The sequence below is a fragment of the Phalacrocorax carbo genome, chromosome 1 (assembly GCF_963921805.1).
Source record: "Phalacrocorax carbo chromosome 1, bPhaCar2.1, whole genome shotgun sequence".
NCBI classification, from domain to species: domain Eukaryota; kingdom Metazoa; phylum Chordata; class Aves; order Suliformes; family Phalacrocoracidae; genus Phalacrocorax; species Phalacrocorax carbo.
Window position 1 is genome coordinate 188481196 of NC_087513.1, and position 15631 is coordinate 188496826.

General features: G+C 44.0%; 1 protein-coding gene across 3 annotated transcripts in view; it reads right to left on the reverse strand.

The window, feature by feature from the left end:
• INTS6 (integrator complex subunit 6) overlaps positions 1-7488 on the reverse strand; it is a 46745-nt gene extending 39257 nt beyond the window's left edge. For 2 of the 3 annotated variants that reach the window (XM_064440916.1, XM_064440914.1), the window contains exons 1-4: positions 7386-7488; positions 6915-7075; positions 6590-6667; positions 5664-5813 (exon numbers count right to left, since the gene is read on the reverse strand). In XM_064440916.1, coding sequence (XP_064296986.1) covers positions 5664-5813; positions 6590-6667; positions 6915-7025 — 339 coding nt within the window. In that variant the 5' untranslated portion in view covers positions 7026-7075; positions 7386-7488. Of the gene's footprint in view, positions 1-5663; positions 5814-6589; positions 6668-6914; positions 7366-7385 lie in introns of those variants that run through there. The other variant, XM_064440915.1, reaches the window with a different exon arrangement.
• Between the last annotated feature and the right edge of the window lie 8143 nt (positions 7489-15631).

The window sequence follows — 15631 nt, forward strand, 5'->3', positions numbered from 1 at the left end:
AAATACAGTAAGCTTGTTTAACTTTTAAATTCTTCTTTAAAAATATAATGGATTAGAACTTGACAAGTGATTTTAAGAACACTTAAGTCTGATGTGATTATTAGAGACTTTCAGTGAACTCTGTTGCTCTGGGAAGCCTGAAAGGCATGCAGTTCCACCTCACAATGTGAAAAAACACTTGCAGCAATGCCTGACATACCTCTCATTAATGGATACTATAAAACAAAACTAAAAAAACTAAAAACATTTCCAGAGTGGACAAGATGGCACACTTAAATGTTACAGCCTAAAAAGTATAAATTGGAAGCAGTATGCTTAATCTTATCATGTGAGAGGTGAGAAAGACTGACTTTTACCAGCACTTTACATATAGATCTTTGGCATTAGCAGGCATATTGGTTTACATTAAAACTGTTTCTATTCCACAGAAAACAGGAGACTATGAGAAATCCTGTCTTACATGTATTTCTGCCACTACCATGCTTAAGCTTGCTATGCTGTTTTCTACTGTCTGAAATTTTCCCATTCAGTTTTGTTGTGGAAAGAGGGGAAAAAAAGAGGATGGGAGAGCTGCTCTAGAAGTGCAAACCTCTGCCTCTACCAGCATGAGAAGCAAACTGCCTGTGCAACAGTGCCAGGATGACAAAGCAGGAAATGCTAACCTAAACTTCGGTTCCAAATTTGGATGCACACTCAACACAGGCCATTTCAGTGCAGCGTTTATGATGCCAGAATGCCAAGACAAGTCATGCTCAAAGGATTTTGACTTTTGAAAGCAAGGAAATCCAGTAACAATCCTTAGAACCCAACTGGAAAATAAAACTGTTCCACAATTTAAAGAAAACACAATGTACCACTGTAAAACCATAACGTATGCAATGTTAGGGGACAATATTTCACATGTGTGATTGTTGGGTCTTTTTAAAGCTCTCTAGATCTTAGACACAGGTAAGCATATAAGGAGTCAGTCTACAATGTGTGACTTAAAAAACAAAGCTGACATGTGCCTGCAAGCACAATTAGACTTTCTATCCTAGGTAGGCTATTTACATGTATTTGGAATACTACAGTATCTAAGCCATCATGGCAAAACCTACTGATGTCTACAGACCAAGTTTTACTGTGTGAACACATCAGCAACACTGCTACTGTAGCCACAAATGGGTCTAACCATACATTTAGGGAGAACTATAAAGTAGCAATTAACCTAAGATTGGATTGTTTGATGGGCATACATGGTACGAATAAAACCCTTGGAAAAATAAAAAACCAAACTATGGTGTTTAAAAACAATGCCATTATATGCAGGACACCTAACTTCCAGGTCAGAAATAGGTCCTTCCAGACCTTAGCGTATTTTTACCTTCCCAAAATACTCTTAATCACTTGAATTCCTTTAGGGGTCTTTTCCAACCTTAATGATCCTATGATTCTGTGATTTTTTGTTTCAAAATCTCTGAGCTATGCTTTTCTACGAAAGCGAAATGCACTGCAGAAAAAAAGGGCTTTTGCCAAGACTGCGCACAGCCTGGTAGGTCATCAAAACAGTGTTTCCTGTATTAGTCTAAATCCAGACAGCACCTTATTCATCACCATGAATGAAAATACCTATCCCAAGTCCACTTGGATTACTGAAGCATTATAGTTGCCTTCTCCATTTCAAAACAACCAAGTTAGCATGTGCTTTTGTTAAATCAAATTTGTTTAAAAGTCAAATTCATCTCTAAGCCAGTTTTACCATATCAATAATTACAATGCTGAAGGATATGTGCAAGATACTCTAGTGAGATAAAAAGATAATAAAAATCTTATGTTATTGAAAAGCCTTGTTTCTAACCACAACACTAAAATGAAATTTTACCCTGAAGAAATTTGGAAAAATACCTTGTGATACATCAACTCAACCACTTTGAAATCCACTCAGATAAGTACATTTTATCCTCTCAAACCTTATTCTATGCAATACTGCTGAAAAAATAGTAAGAAACCTTCATTATGCAAATATCAATAGGCAAGATGACACACATGGCGTATCACAGAATCAGAGCTTTAGCAATTTCAAGCATCCATCAGATTCAGGTTTGGTAGTGTTGTATTGGTCCTTTGCATGTGAGTATCAAGACTCCATTGGTACATTTTACCTACCTTAGATTCGGAACTCAGAAACCTCACTACAAATTGCAAATAATTTAAGTACATAGATTGTTCAATTCAACCAATTGTTTACATCTTTGCTGTATTATAATAACCCCATTTTTCATATTTTCTGTTTCCACAGAAACACATCTATTAGTATTGAACCCTTCCATCAACTGTAGACACGGTGCGTGTTTGCCTCCCTCATAACTATTCAGTTAACCTGTGACTGCACATGTACTGCTGAACATGCTCTAAGTTTTAAGAGCGTATTCCAAGAGGACAGAAAATCTGCTAGCAAAAGGCTTGGTATTTCAGACTACCTGAAACAATGGGAAGCTGAACTGGGGAAAATATGACAAAAAGAAGTCAATTAGCTAAGTGCAAACTGGGCTAATGAAGTATAGTTTTTTGTGTGATATGACAGTGAGCCCTTACTGAACTTAATGTGCTGAAACTGCTTTCTTCCTGAAGACATCCAAATCCTGTACTTTTTCCTAAGCTTTCTATAAAAACACAGACGGTAAAGAGGGCCACTATTTCTAGTGAACGCTAACAGCTGACACCCTGTTTGAAGGTTCATTCTTCTGCTATCATAATCAGCACGAAGCATTGTATGGAGGGGAAAACTATAACTATTATTGGACCCAAGCAATATAACACAGAATTTATCAATCTGAAAGTGCTGTAAAAATTAAAAGAAAGGTCACCTTAAAATATTTGTGCTTTCCAAAATCTTTTGTTACTGACTAAAACCTTCACAGAAATGTGGATCTAACAACCCTAGGTAAGACACAGGTTTTATAAAGCCATACCACAGCATTAATACCAGAAACAGCTTATGAAAAAATCTTCCAGATTCTTGATAAACTATACGTGTTGACAGTGTTTCTTTAAGATCTGAATGTGAGATACTGTGATCAGCTAAGAGCTGTACACTTGGTAACTCAATCTTCATGAGCAACTGAGTCAGTACTTATTTACTGAAGAAGTAACATGATAAATACTCATACTAAAAATCCAAACATTAATGTTGCAAGAAAATACGAAGCAGGAGAATGTCCTCAATTTCAGAATGACCGTTCAGCCATCACACTTGTTCAGGAAGTCAGATGATGGAGAACTCTGGTCTACTTTGAAAGAAATCAAGTATGGTGAGTCACACTACCATTTAAACAAACAATTCATACTCAGCAGGGGGACAAGACATTACACTGTTGGATGACATAACCAGACAATCCCATCGAGCTTGTATCACATCTTGTCATTTGTATGTATAAGTCTGTTTTACAATTCATAAATGTGAAACAAGTGGATCTTAGCAAATATCTTAGAAGCTGGTCAATAAACCAAAAAAACCCAAGCATATTAAGCTGGAGAAATTTTCCAGAGAAAACCTTAATAAAAGTTTAGATGTATTACTTCACTTAATGCCACACCCAGGATCATCCAAATGCTGCACTTTTGTAAAATTATCATCTCTCCCACTAAATAATCACGCTTCAAACATCTGTCTGCTATATTTAAGTAAACTACTCAATTTATGGTCTTAATATTTGTAACTGGTTTAAAGAAGTGAATCAGCACTTTGTGTTCTGAGTGAAAACTATTTCCAATGCAACTGAGCATTCTGATCACTTTTATTATCCCAAATTTGTAAGTTTCTCATACCATGTATGTTTAAACATCCATTTATCTCAAGCAAATTCTAGGTAGTAGACACGAACAATAGGACATTGACAGGAAAACATGACAGGAGCTCAGAGGCCAATGTGAAGTTGAGCAGAGTTAACTGCCCTGGATCTCCCCTGTGAGTGCTGAAGGACCAGTTAAGTGCTCCACAATTTGATCCAATTTATGAAAAAACACTACTTTGATTAGCAGAGCCAAAATGGTAACCTGCGACTTCAGCAGCAGATGACCCGGCACTTGCAAAATATTCATCTAGCTTTGCAGACTCTAAATTAGAGTTAGAATTTCCATTGTCACCTGACTGCACATGTGAACACCTCTTCAACAGCCAGCTCCTCATGTGGAACAGAGCAAAAGACAGGCCTAAGCAAGGATGGGTTGAAGCCCAGATGGAGACTTGTAACCAAGACAGATCAAAGAAAAAGTCATTGCTCCACAAAAAAAGCAGCTATTTGCAGTAACGAAAACTACAGGCAAGTCAAAACAGTCATGGCAACTCAATTGCCCACTTGATTGAGTAGTTGAGCACAGCTGGTTCACTTTGAGCAAATTATGTGACAGGGGCTTAATGAGAGTGTTATAATTATCAGTAGCAACAGGAAAGAGCAAGTATTTCTTATGTGTGCCTACAGTGGTAAGTGTTCAAGAAGCTTCATATAGCTCATGTAACTAAACAAAAACATCAGAAAATGGGAAGCATTAGCACACAGATGTATAAAAGGATAGCAGATGGTAATAGACAAAAAAATAACCATGTGTAGAACTAGCACCTTTTTTTTTACGTTTCATCACTAAACTGGCATTTTAAAAATGTTGAGGCTTACTTGATCACCTAGTGGCAAAGCCCTAACAATGCAACACAAGAGAGAAATTTCCTTCCCAAACAAACATGGCATGTTATCACATAGACTCTGCTTAGACTGGAAAGGGGAGGGGGACAAAGGGGACTTATTTTCACAACCACATTCCCATGTTAAATACCAAGAGCAGTAACCAATCCTCAGATAGGAGAGGGAGCATTATGTGAGAACAAACAAACAGGGGAGAATCAAGTTAGTACATCCCTTGTGAAAAGTACACGATAAACTTTGCCCAATACTAATAGTGCCCTTTATGCAAAAAAAAAAATCCAGGATTTGATCCAGTGCCAGAAAGAACTGCATACACTTCCTAAAGCACATGTTTAACCTAGGGTTTCTGTCTTTTAGCAATTCATGCTACTGAGCAAGAGAATGCTGGCCAACCCTAAAAAGGAGTCCTGCTTTAAATGGATAGGTGCAATACAGACTTTAGAAAAGCACAGCTTCTCAAGGTTCTGATACAACAGGCAGGTTTACAAAAATACGGGTATGCAGAAAATTTGTAGTAAACTTGTTGGAAAGAAAGGGTTTTGAAAAAGTTGTGCTCCATTGAGTACTTCTAGACATGCAGGTTGTTAGAAAAACGGCTCATCTCCCAAACTGTATTTAATTATACAGCACTGCATAGAGGAAGCAAAGTTTTCATGACCTGACCAGGCTCACCAGCTAAGGTTCCGAAACATAGACTTGACAGAAAAAAAAAAAGACAAAGTTTAACCAAGAAGGTCAACTTGGAGGCTACATGACAGTTTAAAAACTGAAGAATAACTGAAGTTTACAAAAAAGAAGAAAAAAAGTTGGGTACCAAACTATAGTCAGCAACTGCATTTCTTCAAACTACCTGAGCTCTGCTTACTTTTGGAGAAGCCCCCATATTGAGTATTTCATGAAGATGCCGCTTTGGACAACTAGCTAATTGCTGTCTCTGGGAAGCTTGTGTTTTATGATTTTTCTGCCTATTAACAGTCAACCTACCTGCCCATAGTTGTCTATGCCAGTTACTAATCTATTTAAGTTTAATAAATCAAAAGCTGTCCTTAGGGACTGGCCAAGAGTCGTAAGTCCTTCAGCTTGAAGGTTTTTCAGTTCATTCATAAACGTTGCATGGTTTTCCTTCCAGCCAGCCTGAAAAGAGAAATGTGAGATGACTTATTCTCCAGATACAAGCTCTGCTTTCCTATTAAGCTACAAAGTGCCTGCCTTGCTGCATGCAGCTCACTACAAATGCTAATAAAACGCCTCAAAGTTACAGTATTTAGGATCGTTCCATAAAGGCTGAAAATACGTAATTCTCTTAAACCTTAGAGCTACCCGTCTATCAAATGAAGATTTTTTCATTTGTTTCGCAGGACAAGTTTCTGTGAAGTTACAGATGCACAAACCTTACAGCTATTGACACTGCTCTCCCGCAGCCCTTTCCAGATGGAAGCCCGCTGAAGCGACCTCCAACAGGTTCACCGTCCTGTGTCATGTGGACCCACCGCCCCCTTCCTCCCCCCGCCTCGGCGGGGGTGAGGGAAGTCCCGTCCCCTTCCGAGTGCGGTCTCTCCGAGCTGAAGCCGGTCCTTCCCCCCCCGCCTCCCCCCCCCCAGCTCCCCCCTTCCAAGCAGAACTCTCCTTGGAGTTGCTGTCACTTCTCCCAACTTGAATAAATATCCCCCACAGTTCATTGCTGCTCTCTCTCACACACACACACACACGGGAAAAAAAATGTCGGCCATGTTGATGTCAGCGCCGCCGCCGCCGCCGCCGGAGCCCGTGTGTGCCGAGCTCCCCGGGACCGCCGGCAGCCCGGGCGAGGCGGGCGGGGGGGCGGCCGTCGGCAGCGGCGCGGAGGGGCCGGATGGAGACCGGGGGGGGTGGGTGTGCGGGAGGTGGGGGGTGGGGCGACCGGGGGTTACCTTGATAGCGTAGGGAGGCTCCTCGAAAGTGACCAGCATGTACCTGTCTCCCCGGCTGGCCGGGTCACGGGCTCGGAGCTGCAGGCGCGGGGGACAAAGCAGAGGGTGAGGCGAGAGGCGGCGGCGCTGGAGCCCCTCGGCTGGGCTCGGCCCGGCGCGGCCCTGCCCTCCGTGCCCGCACACACACGCACTCCCTCCCGCCCGCCCTCGCCCCGCGCCCCCGGCCCAGGCAGCCCCCCGCGCCCTGCCTCCCCCTCCCTCCTTCCCCTCCCCGCGCAGTCACTCTCGCTCTCTCTCGCCTCCTCTCGCAAGGCAGAGCCGGTACCTTCATGAAAGTCTCTACAGCGCCTTTGGCTATGTCCAGATAGGTGGTGCCCAGATGGGTGCGCTGGTTCATGGAGGCGGACGTGTCTATCAGGAAGAGTAAGATGGGCATAGTGCGGAAGCGCCGGCGGCCGGGCGGCTACATGGACAGCGGGCGGGGGGCTGAGGGGAGAACGGCGGGGCGGGAGGGGGGGGGAGGAAGAAGAGAAGAAGACGGGGGACAGGAGAGGAGTAAGTGGCTGTGAGTGCTCTGCACGGGGAAGGGCGCCTCCCCGCTGCCCCTCTGCCGAGGCGGGGGGGAAGGGGGGGCAGCCCTGCCTGCCCTGCCCTCCTTTGTGTGAGGGGCCTGCTCAGCCCGACGCAGGCTGGTTTATGAGGGAGAGGCGGATAGGGCTGCGCTGCTGCTAACCTTCCCCCCCACCACCACCTTCCTCCGCCGCCGCCCGCCCTCCCCTCCCCCTGTTGATGTTACTCAGAAGTTTCAGGCGGAGCAGCCGCAGCCCCGCCACCCCGGCACTTTCTCTCTCTGACTGAGGCGCTTCCTCGCTCGCCGCCCGCTTTTAAGGCGGACTGGGCAGGTCGGGGCCCGCCTCTGAAGGACACGTCCCCGCCCCACGTGACCGCCTCCCGTCCCCACCATAGGGCTCCCGGTAACCGCTCATTAGCATATTCAAGTCGCCGGCGGGGGAGGAGGGGGGAGGTGGCTGGAGCCGCTGAGGGAGCGGGCGGCGGGGGAGCGGGCGGCCAGAGCGGCGGTGCCGCGCATGCGCAGCGGCGGGTTGGGGGGGCACCCCACATCACAGACACATGGGCTGGGGTGGGGGGCGGCGTCCCTCTAATAAACCTTCTCGGGGCAGGAGACATGGCGGGGGCTTGAGCGGGAGCCACCGGCCGCCGCCCTCGCAGGGCTAATTTCGAGGACTGTGGGGCTCTCGAGCGCCCTGCCCGGTCCGGCGGCTGTGGGGCGGTGTCGGCGGCGGCGGGGGGCGTGCGGGAGGCGGCCGCTCGCGGAGGGTGGCGGGGGAGGCCCCGGGGGAGCGCGGGCGGCCGGGGCGGTGACTCCGGCGCTGGCGGTTTGTCCCCGGCGGGAGCGGGCGGGTGAGTCACGGCGGGGGAGGGGGCGGGCACCGCAGCTGCTGCTCTCCTTGAGGCTGTGGGAAGGTTCTTCGGGCCGCGGAGGGGCCGGGCCCGGCCACCCTCACCTGCCCCGGCCACCCTCACCTGCCCCAGAGGGTCCTTCCCCCTCACCGGGAGGACAGAAACCCCTTTTTTTGGGGGGGGAGGGGGGGGGAGCCTGTGCAGCCCTCAGAGACCAACGCAGCCCCTTGGACTGGGGGAGAACCCGAGGTCAGCCCAAAACCCGCCGGCCCCGGTGCCCTGGAAGCTGGGGGCTCACCGGGCAAGGGAGCCTCAGCTCCTGGAAGGCATGACATGTGGCATCTGTTGTAGCCACCGAGTTTAGGATGTGGGAAATGGTGTTTAGTATCATTTTGATGGTGAATTCCTAGAGACGTGGTCTGGCCTTTCACTCCATGCTTAGGAAAAAAAAAATTGGCTAGCCCTATCTGTGACCTTTTGCCCTACATACAGGCAGAGATTAACACTAATGTTTCTTTGATCCATGCTAAGGCACTCCAAATTTACTTCCTATAAATCATACAACTGTGGAGCATTGTCAACCAATTAATGACAAAGATCGCTGTTATCAGTTGTTTGTTTGGTGGTGGTTTGTTGGTTTTTTTTTTACCCCAGCAATTGAGTCTCTACTGTTCCTGCTCTTACAGCCTTGGAGCAGTAACTTTGGAGCCATTTCTTAGCATAATCTGTTCAGGAGATTGCTTTGCCTCCTATCTGACTGGTATTTTTTTCCCTGATCCAGCTGATGTGCTCCCTCAGCCACTGCTCTAGAAGGTATGAAGCCACTGTGCTCCTTCCTTCTCTCAAGATAAAATTGGCAGTGTCCTGGTTTGATTCATCTTGCTCTTCCAGGCAAGATTTCTGTCTTGTTAGGTAAGAGCTGGATTGGGCTTTTTTTTTTTTTTTCTTTGAGACTAATGAAAGATTAGCGTTTAGTTTCTAGGAAGACAGAGGGATAGAATCATATTTCCATGACAGATTGGTATGCATTCTTATGCCTGCGAGCTGCTTATTTTGGCTTTCCTATCAGGGCTGTGACCTGTGCCATCCCTTCTCAGGCGTCGGGGTGAAGTCAGGGACGCTTCCTTTCAGCCCAGTTCACCATTCAAGGTATCTCCAGTTTCAAGGACACTGTGAGAGCTGGGAAGGAACCTTTGGAGTCAATGTGGACCAAAATACAGTGACTGGGTTTTCTTGGAAGCAACATCTGTTATTATGAGTATTTCTCAGTGTGGATCCTGCTGGTGGCGGTAAGAGTGGCCAAGCTCATGTGCACTTGGTGGCTCTTGAGCTGCTGGTGTCTTCCCAGCAGCCCAGTGTTAGAGCTCCAGCAGTGGTGCTGTGTCTTGTGACCGGCAGCAAGGCTGTTCTGGTCCAGGTTTTACTGGTTAATCTGAATCCCTGCTGTCTGAGGAAGGAAACCAGCAGGTGCCGTGGAGGCCACGTTGCAGGGTTGCCCTGGAATCCAGCCACATGCCAGCCCCTGTTACACAGTAAAACATTTGGACTATCGGAGAGACTTGGTCAACAGTCATTTTCTCTCTACAGAGGTGTTTTGGGACACTTTTCTTCCCCTCAGCTCCTCACAGAAAGTTGCAGGTATGTTCTGCAGCTCCTAAGGTCAGCAAGGCTGGCTGCTACTAAAGTAATTGTCTCCCTAAGGTGGTGGGATTCAAGTTGTTAAGTAAAGGCTGCAGTGCTGCTTTAACAAACCATGCCTTGGGATTAGTAACTTCATTTGGGAGTAACATCGAGTGAGTGTGTGATGTCGGCCTCTAATTGGCTTCCTTTTAAATCTCGGAGATAGGCACATTCTCCAGACATGCCATCTTCTCTCCTATTTGTATGTTGCTGATGTTTCATTGACCATCCTAATAAAAACAGTGTCACTTTTACGTGTCAAGCATCATGTATCTTCTTGGAGAGCATCCTGAAACCAGGAAACTTCTGGAATGGTTTCTACTCTGAAGTGCAGGAAAAAAGGCATCTTGGAGTCCTTGCCATACCAGGAAAATGTCATGGTGAAAGGCAGCTTGGGCCATGGAGACTTTGCGTAAATCCTGGAGAGCTATTTGGAATTTTTAAGTTTTGTTGCCAGTAAGTGAAGAGAGAGGGGGGAAAAAAAGCCATGTTAACTCTTAGTGGTAGAATTGGTCATAAACAAGCATGAATTCTGAATCAGCTTTGAAAATTGCAAGCTACAGGCGCACTGTAATTTTCTCACCAACAGAAGAGGAAGGTAGGACTGAAACAGCTGGGCCTGCTCTACCCATGGTCCCCCCACCCCCGGTGACTACTGCCGATAGAAGAATCCCACAAGCAAAACTTATACGCAGTTCCAATGGGATTTATACAGGCAAACCCATTTTACCGTACTTTTCTGTACATAGTTGCTTTTTGCTGTTATCGTTGAAGCCATTTGGAACATTCAGTTCTTCCCGCTCCTGTGCGTCTTACATTAGATCCACATTAGATCCCCTATAGGGCAGACGCAAGGCTGGGGGTGTGTTGTCTGCGGTAGGCATTAGTACTTTTCTTTGGCAGTGGACCAATTTGATTACTATTGAGAAAGATTCTTTCAGAGATAGATGATCAACCCAAGCCTTAAGTGTGTATCAGCCTCTTGATGTGGTAGTCATAATGGCTAGTACTGCCATCAGTCACGTTTATAAATCTGTACAGGAGATTTGCTGTGCAGGAGCAAAACCCAGTAACATTGGTGCTCATGCTTGTTACTGGTAGAGCTGACACAGCTGAGCAGGGAGAGAGCTTGAGGATGGCACTGAAAACAGAGGCATCTTTCTTTGGTTTCAGCTTTTTACATGGTGGGCAAAGTTATACCCCACGCGTAGTCTAAAGGAGCCAGTTCAACCTTTTGTTGTAAATCTAGATGAATGATTTCAGCACAGTTCTGTCTGGAGGAATACTCTTGCTGTCCTGATGATACAAAAGATTCTAGCTACTTTCATACAGTTTTTGTTTGTTATTTGCTGTGCATCCATGAGGAAGCATGAACGTATGTGTATGTCTATGGATACTAATTTTCTGATCTTCAGAATGGGTGTTGTCCACTTGAGGACAAATAAGGTGGTATTAAAAATGCAAATTTCCCTTTAAATTTGAATGCTAAGTCAATAAATCAAAACTCATATATAAGTATGAAAATATACCTGGAAAAAAAAAATCATATTAAAACACTGAAGAGCATTTTTGGTACCATTTGCTGTTACTGTGTTTTTTCCTTAAACACCTTGTTCTCCCAGTCAATATTTGTGAGATTTTTGTTGTATTATCACATAGTGTTAGCCTTACTTTATCCTAAACTGCAGGCTTGAATGGAAGATGTTATGCTAAAGACCTTCAAGCAGGTCTGAGAACTAAAGTTGACAGTATAACTTTTTTTTAATGGGCTTTCTCCTTCTCAATATAGAACTGTTTCACACAGAATATTTCAAGATGTCAGTCAGTCCAGGTTTTAATGACACAGGTAAATTTTTCAGAGCTTCCTTTAGAATACCATTCCATAGCCTTGTAGGTTGTCACCATTAAACTTTCTTTCCCTATTTAAAAGTCTGATATTTTCCATTGCCTAATTTTATGTTACTGCTTATTATTAAAATATATATCTTTATACAGCATTCTGAGTATCAGTTTATTAACTTTTAATATTTGTGTCCTATTCCTTTTAGTCTTCCTTTAGCCAAGTTCTGTGCATTCCACTTACTTGGGTTTTTTTAATAAATAAAATTTTATTTTTCACTTGTCTTGCATATACGTCAGGTTTTATTGTTGGGAATTTTTGTTATTTTTCCTAGTTTCATTTCAGTGGGTTTTGACCCTACCTGTTTTTTTCTCTTCCTGAAATTGTTACCAAAGAGAAACTGATTTAATCTTATAATTCATGTAGCTTAGGTAAACAGATAAAACTCATCCCAGACTGAGTAATTATGGAGAAGGCTGGGATCACATAAGGTGTAACCCCAAAAATTTTGCAGAAAAGTGGCATTAAGATAACTGGATCTCAGGTTTTTGTGTATATTCTAGGACTTGGACCAAGGATGTCTATTTTTCTAAAACTTGAGAGGCAGCTGCCTTCCTTTGAAACTGTCTAGCACCTTTTAGAAGTCTGTACTTTGGCTTCCCCAGCACCAGAACCGAGTGAAACTACATCCCTTTGCAGAACGATGACCTCTAAAAGAAGTTGCATTCTGGCTTCTCTTGGCTCATCTTCAAAGACAGCCTCCTTTTCATTGTCCATCCATCGGGAAACCCAGAGGATGGCCTTTGAAGCTTCCTAGAGACTTTTGTATTCCCCACCACCCCTCCAGTCATCCAAATCCCTTGCTGTTTCCTGGCTTGGGAGTTGGAACTGCGGCAAACAGCAGCGTACCATCCAGGGGAAGAATGGTTCATGTGGAAATGCAAGGGAACGGGTATTGTAGTAGTTTAATATAGTTTCATTTCCAGCTGTACAGGCTGAATGTGGGTACTGGGAGACCAAGTTCATGAATACCTGTGAAGTACTTAGGTTCTTCTAAAGAAAGTTATGATAGAAGTGCAGAGTAAGATTATTTTCAGAGGAAAAACTAATCTCTCTGAGGAGCATCTGTGCTGTGACAGCAAAGTCAGTCAGCTGATGATGGAGAGATTGCAAGGTACCTGAATAGAAGATAAGGAGGTTTTTGTTATTAAAATCAAACTGTATGCTTGATATGTGCATTTCCTTTAGTATTATTGGCCTTAGATTGAAAGGTCTTCTAGGCTATGAGTTGTCTTCATATGTATTTAACAGCGTTTAACAGAGCAGCACCTCTCCTATTTGGTACCGTGGAGGGATATTAATTCTAACATGGAGAAAGTGGCTTAAAACAAAAATTTCAAAGCTACAGTTGTAATAAGGTAGTACATGTGAGAATTCAAATAGATTTACAGTTCTTATATATCCTTTCTGATATGTTACATTGCTCCTTTCACTTAAGGTAGGATTCTGGTCAAGAACAAAAACCTGTCTCAGCTCCAGGCCTTTAAATTTATTCTGCCTCTTGAGTATCTCAGCTGGCATGTCAAGACCCAAAGAGAACAGAAAACACGCTCCAGCATACAAAAGCTATTTTACCTGTCTTTTTTTTTTCCCTTTCTTTCTTCTTGAACTTATTTTCCATCCTTGAGATGCTGGTAGCAGCAGGCATCAGCAGTCTGCTTGATTCCTGCTAACACCAGAGTGCCCAGAGAAATACTGGTACAGAATTCTCAGCTTCTCTCCAGCCCCCTAGGCCGTGAAGACAGGAGGAGTCTTCTGCATTTGCTAAAACAACAAGTCTGAGGGGACCTTTGCTTGTTATGCCAGGGGAAAAAAAATAATCCTCTCGTCAGGATGGCCAGGGATTATAGTTATATCTATCAGATAGTTTGAGACAGATCATTTGTAGCAGTCCACCCTGGTTTTGTTTAGCTTTGTCTTCTTGTAGCCCTGGTGTAAAGCTCCTGAGTGTACAGTAAGGGGTTAACGCAGTCCTCCACACAAATACCTGTAACACACAATGTCGACAGCAGGTTCTCCTCAGGATGACAGGAGCAGAACTAGGATATTCATCCCCCACAACACACTGTTAAACAGTCTTTCAGACGGTTGTTACACCCCTCCCAGGGAAGCTTTTCCGGGCTGTCAGGGCCCTGCCTGTACCCGCTGACCCAAGCAATACCCTGTCACCGTTCCAGCGATTGCTTTTGTTCATTCCTCCAAGCATTCCTTCTTGCCTACACTACCAAGTTTCAGTAGCCCCGGAAATCATATCCTCCCCGAAGCGCTGGACCCTCCCGCACATTTCATAGCATAGCAACGTAACTCCATTACCATGGATCCCAGACACAGGCGTGCAGAATTTATCTAACTAATCGAGTGGCTAAGGGACACCAATTCCAGCTACAGTCAGCTTGGAGTATAAAGCAGTCACAGCTAAAAGATATTCCACAAGCACTTTCCAGGGAGGCAAAACAACAAGGTGTATTTTTCTTTTTTCTTTCTTTTTTAATGGCCAGTGTAATGGGTCTAGTCTTGGTAAACAAGAGGACAGAATTATTCATTCATCCCTAAATTGCTTCCCGCTGAGGTATCACACCTGCGTGTGGTATTTGAGAGCAGGGAGCTCTTTCTTTAATATATTGCCATGCTGTAGAAGTTTATTATCCAGCTTTTACTCTAAATGTGGTTATTATGCATTGCCATCCTTTGCCCAAAATCAAACTACACTCTAAAAGAAAGATGTACTTGGTTGCTTTCTGCAAAGCAACTGGCATGACTGGTGTCAAATGAAACATAGAGTAGTTGGTCTGTCTTTTGCCACTTTGCAGTTAATGAAAGCTTACCAAAACTCAACTAGCAGCTAACTGGAAATCTCTACAAAAGCCATCTATAAAGCACGGACATAGGTCTGCTAGAGTAAACCAAACCTGATAAAATCTGTTCTTCTCCGGGGAAGAAATCTATTCATCCGTATTCCCTGACTTCAAGCACTTTTGCAAGGTGTTTGGGACTGTTTGCTGAGCATGTTATTCAAAAGATACAGTTAAAATGAAGTGAGAGGGGTTTTCTTCTAATTTTAGGCACACATTGAAGCCCTGATGAGAGGCCTGTTTGTTACAGGAAACTTGAATGGATGCCACAGTGGGCAAATCTGTCTTGCACCAACTTGCAGAAAAATAGTGTCTTGTTTCAAAAATATTTCAAACAGGGAGGAAGGACACTTAAAACATGACTTTGAAAAGCACAGAAGAATAATTCCTACTGAGTTGAGATTACGAAAGCATTTCTTATTAGGAAAATTTTAGAACTGACTTGAGACCACCTTATAACTAACCTGAATTACAAGGGTAAGCTTTTCTCAAAACAGCAGTTTTCACTAGACAGTGCTGTTTTGGTCAGCGATGAGTTCTTTTGTTGTTGGAGATGGCTTTCGATTTTATGATGTTGCAATCGGAAAGCATTGAACATTTCAGGACTAGTTCTAATATTTTCCTGTTGGTAAGCCATTTTTAAGGCAATATACGTTTTATGGTTATTTTCCAAACATGGGTCCAAAATAAAAAGTCCAAGAAAGCCCATCCCATGATTCAGGCTGGCACTGAGTGTACACTTCTCAGAGTTTGGCAGAGTGTGTGGTGCACACTGTTTGTGTGATGAATGTAACATTTTCACTGACATTCTCCTGCTCCTTCCTTCCTTTGAGGTATTTCTATTTTCCGTTATTTTTGTTTTCCTAGGGCCTTGACACTCTTATATGCATTCAGGTTGGCTGGTTTATGTGAGTTGTGAATACACAGCTAACAGTGATTTATATAACCGGGGTCTTAAAGGAAGATGAAACTTCACAATGCAAAGGAGACAAAAAAATCAGGCTTTTAACTATTATATCCATTCCATTTATTTTCAAGGTATTGCAGGAGGTTTTTTTTCTATTTGATTTCCCTTGATCTATTCTTATTTTTCTTCATGTCTTCCATTTCAGGTCCTCTTTTATCTTGTCTTTTTGTTCAGAAAAAGTGACAATATGTTTTTCTTGACATTTCTACTTAGATATTCAG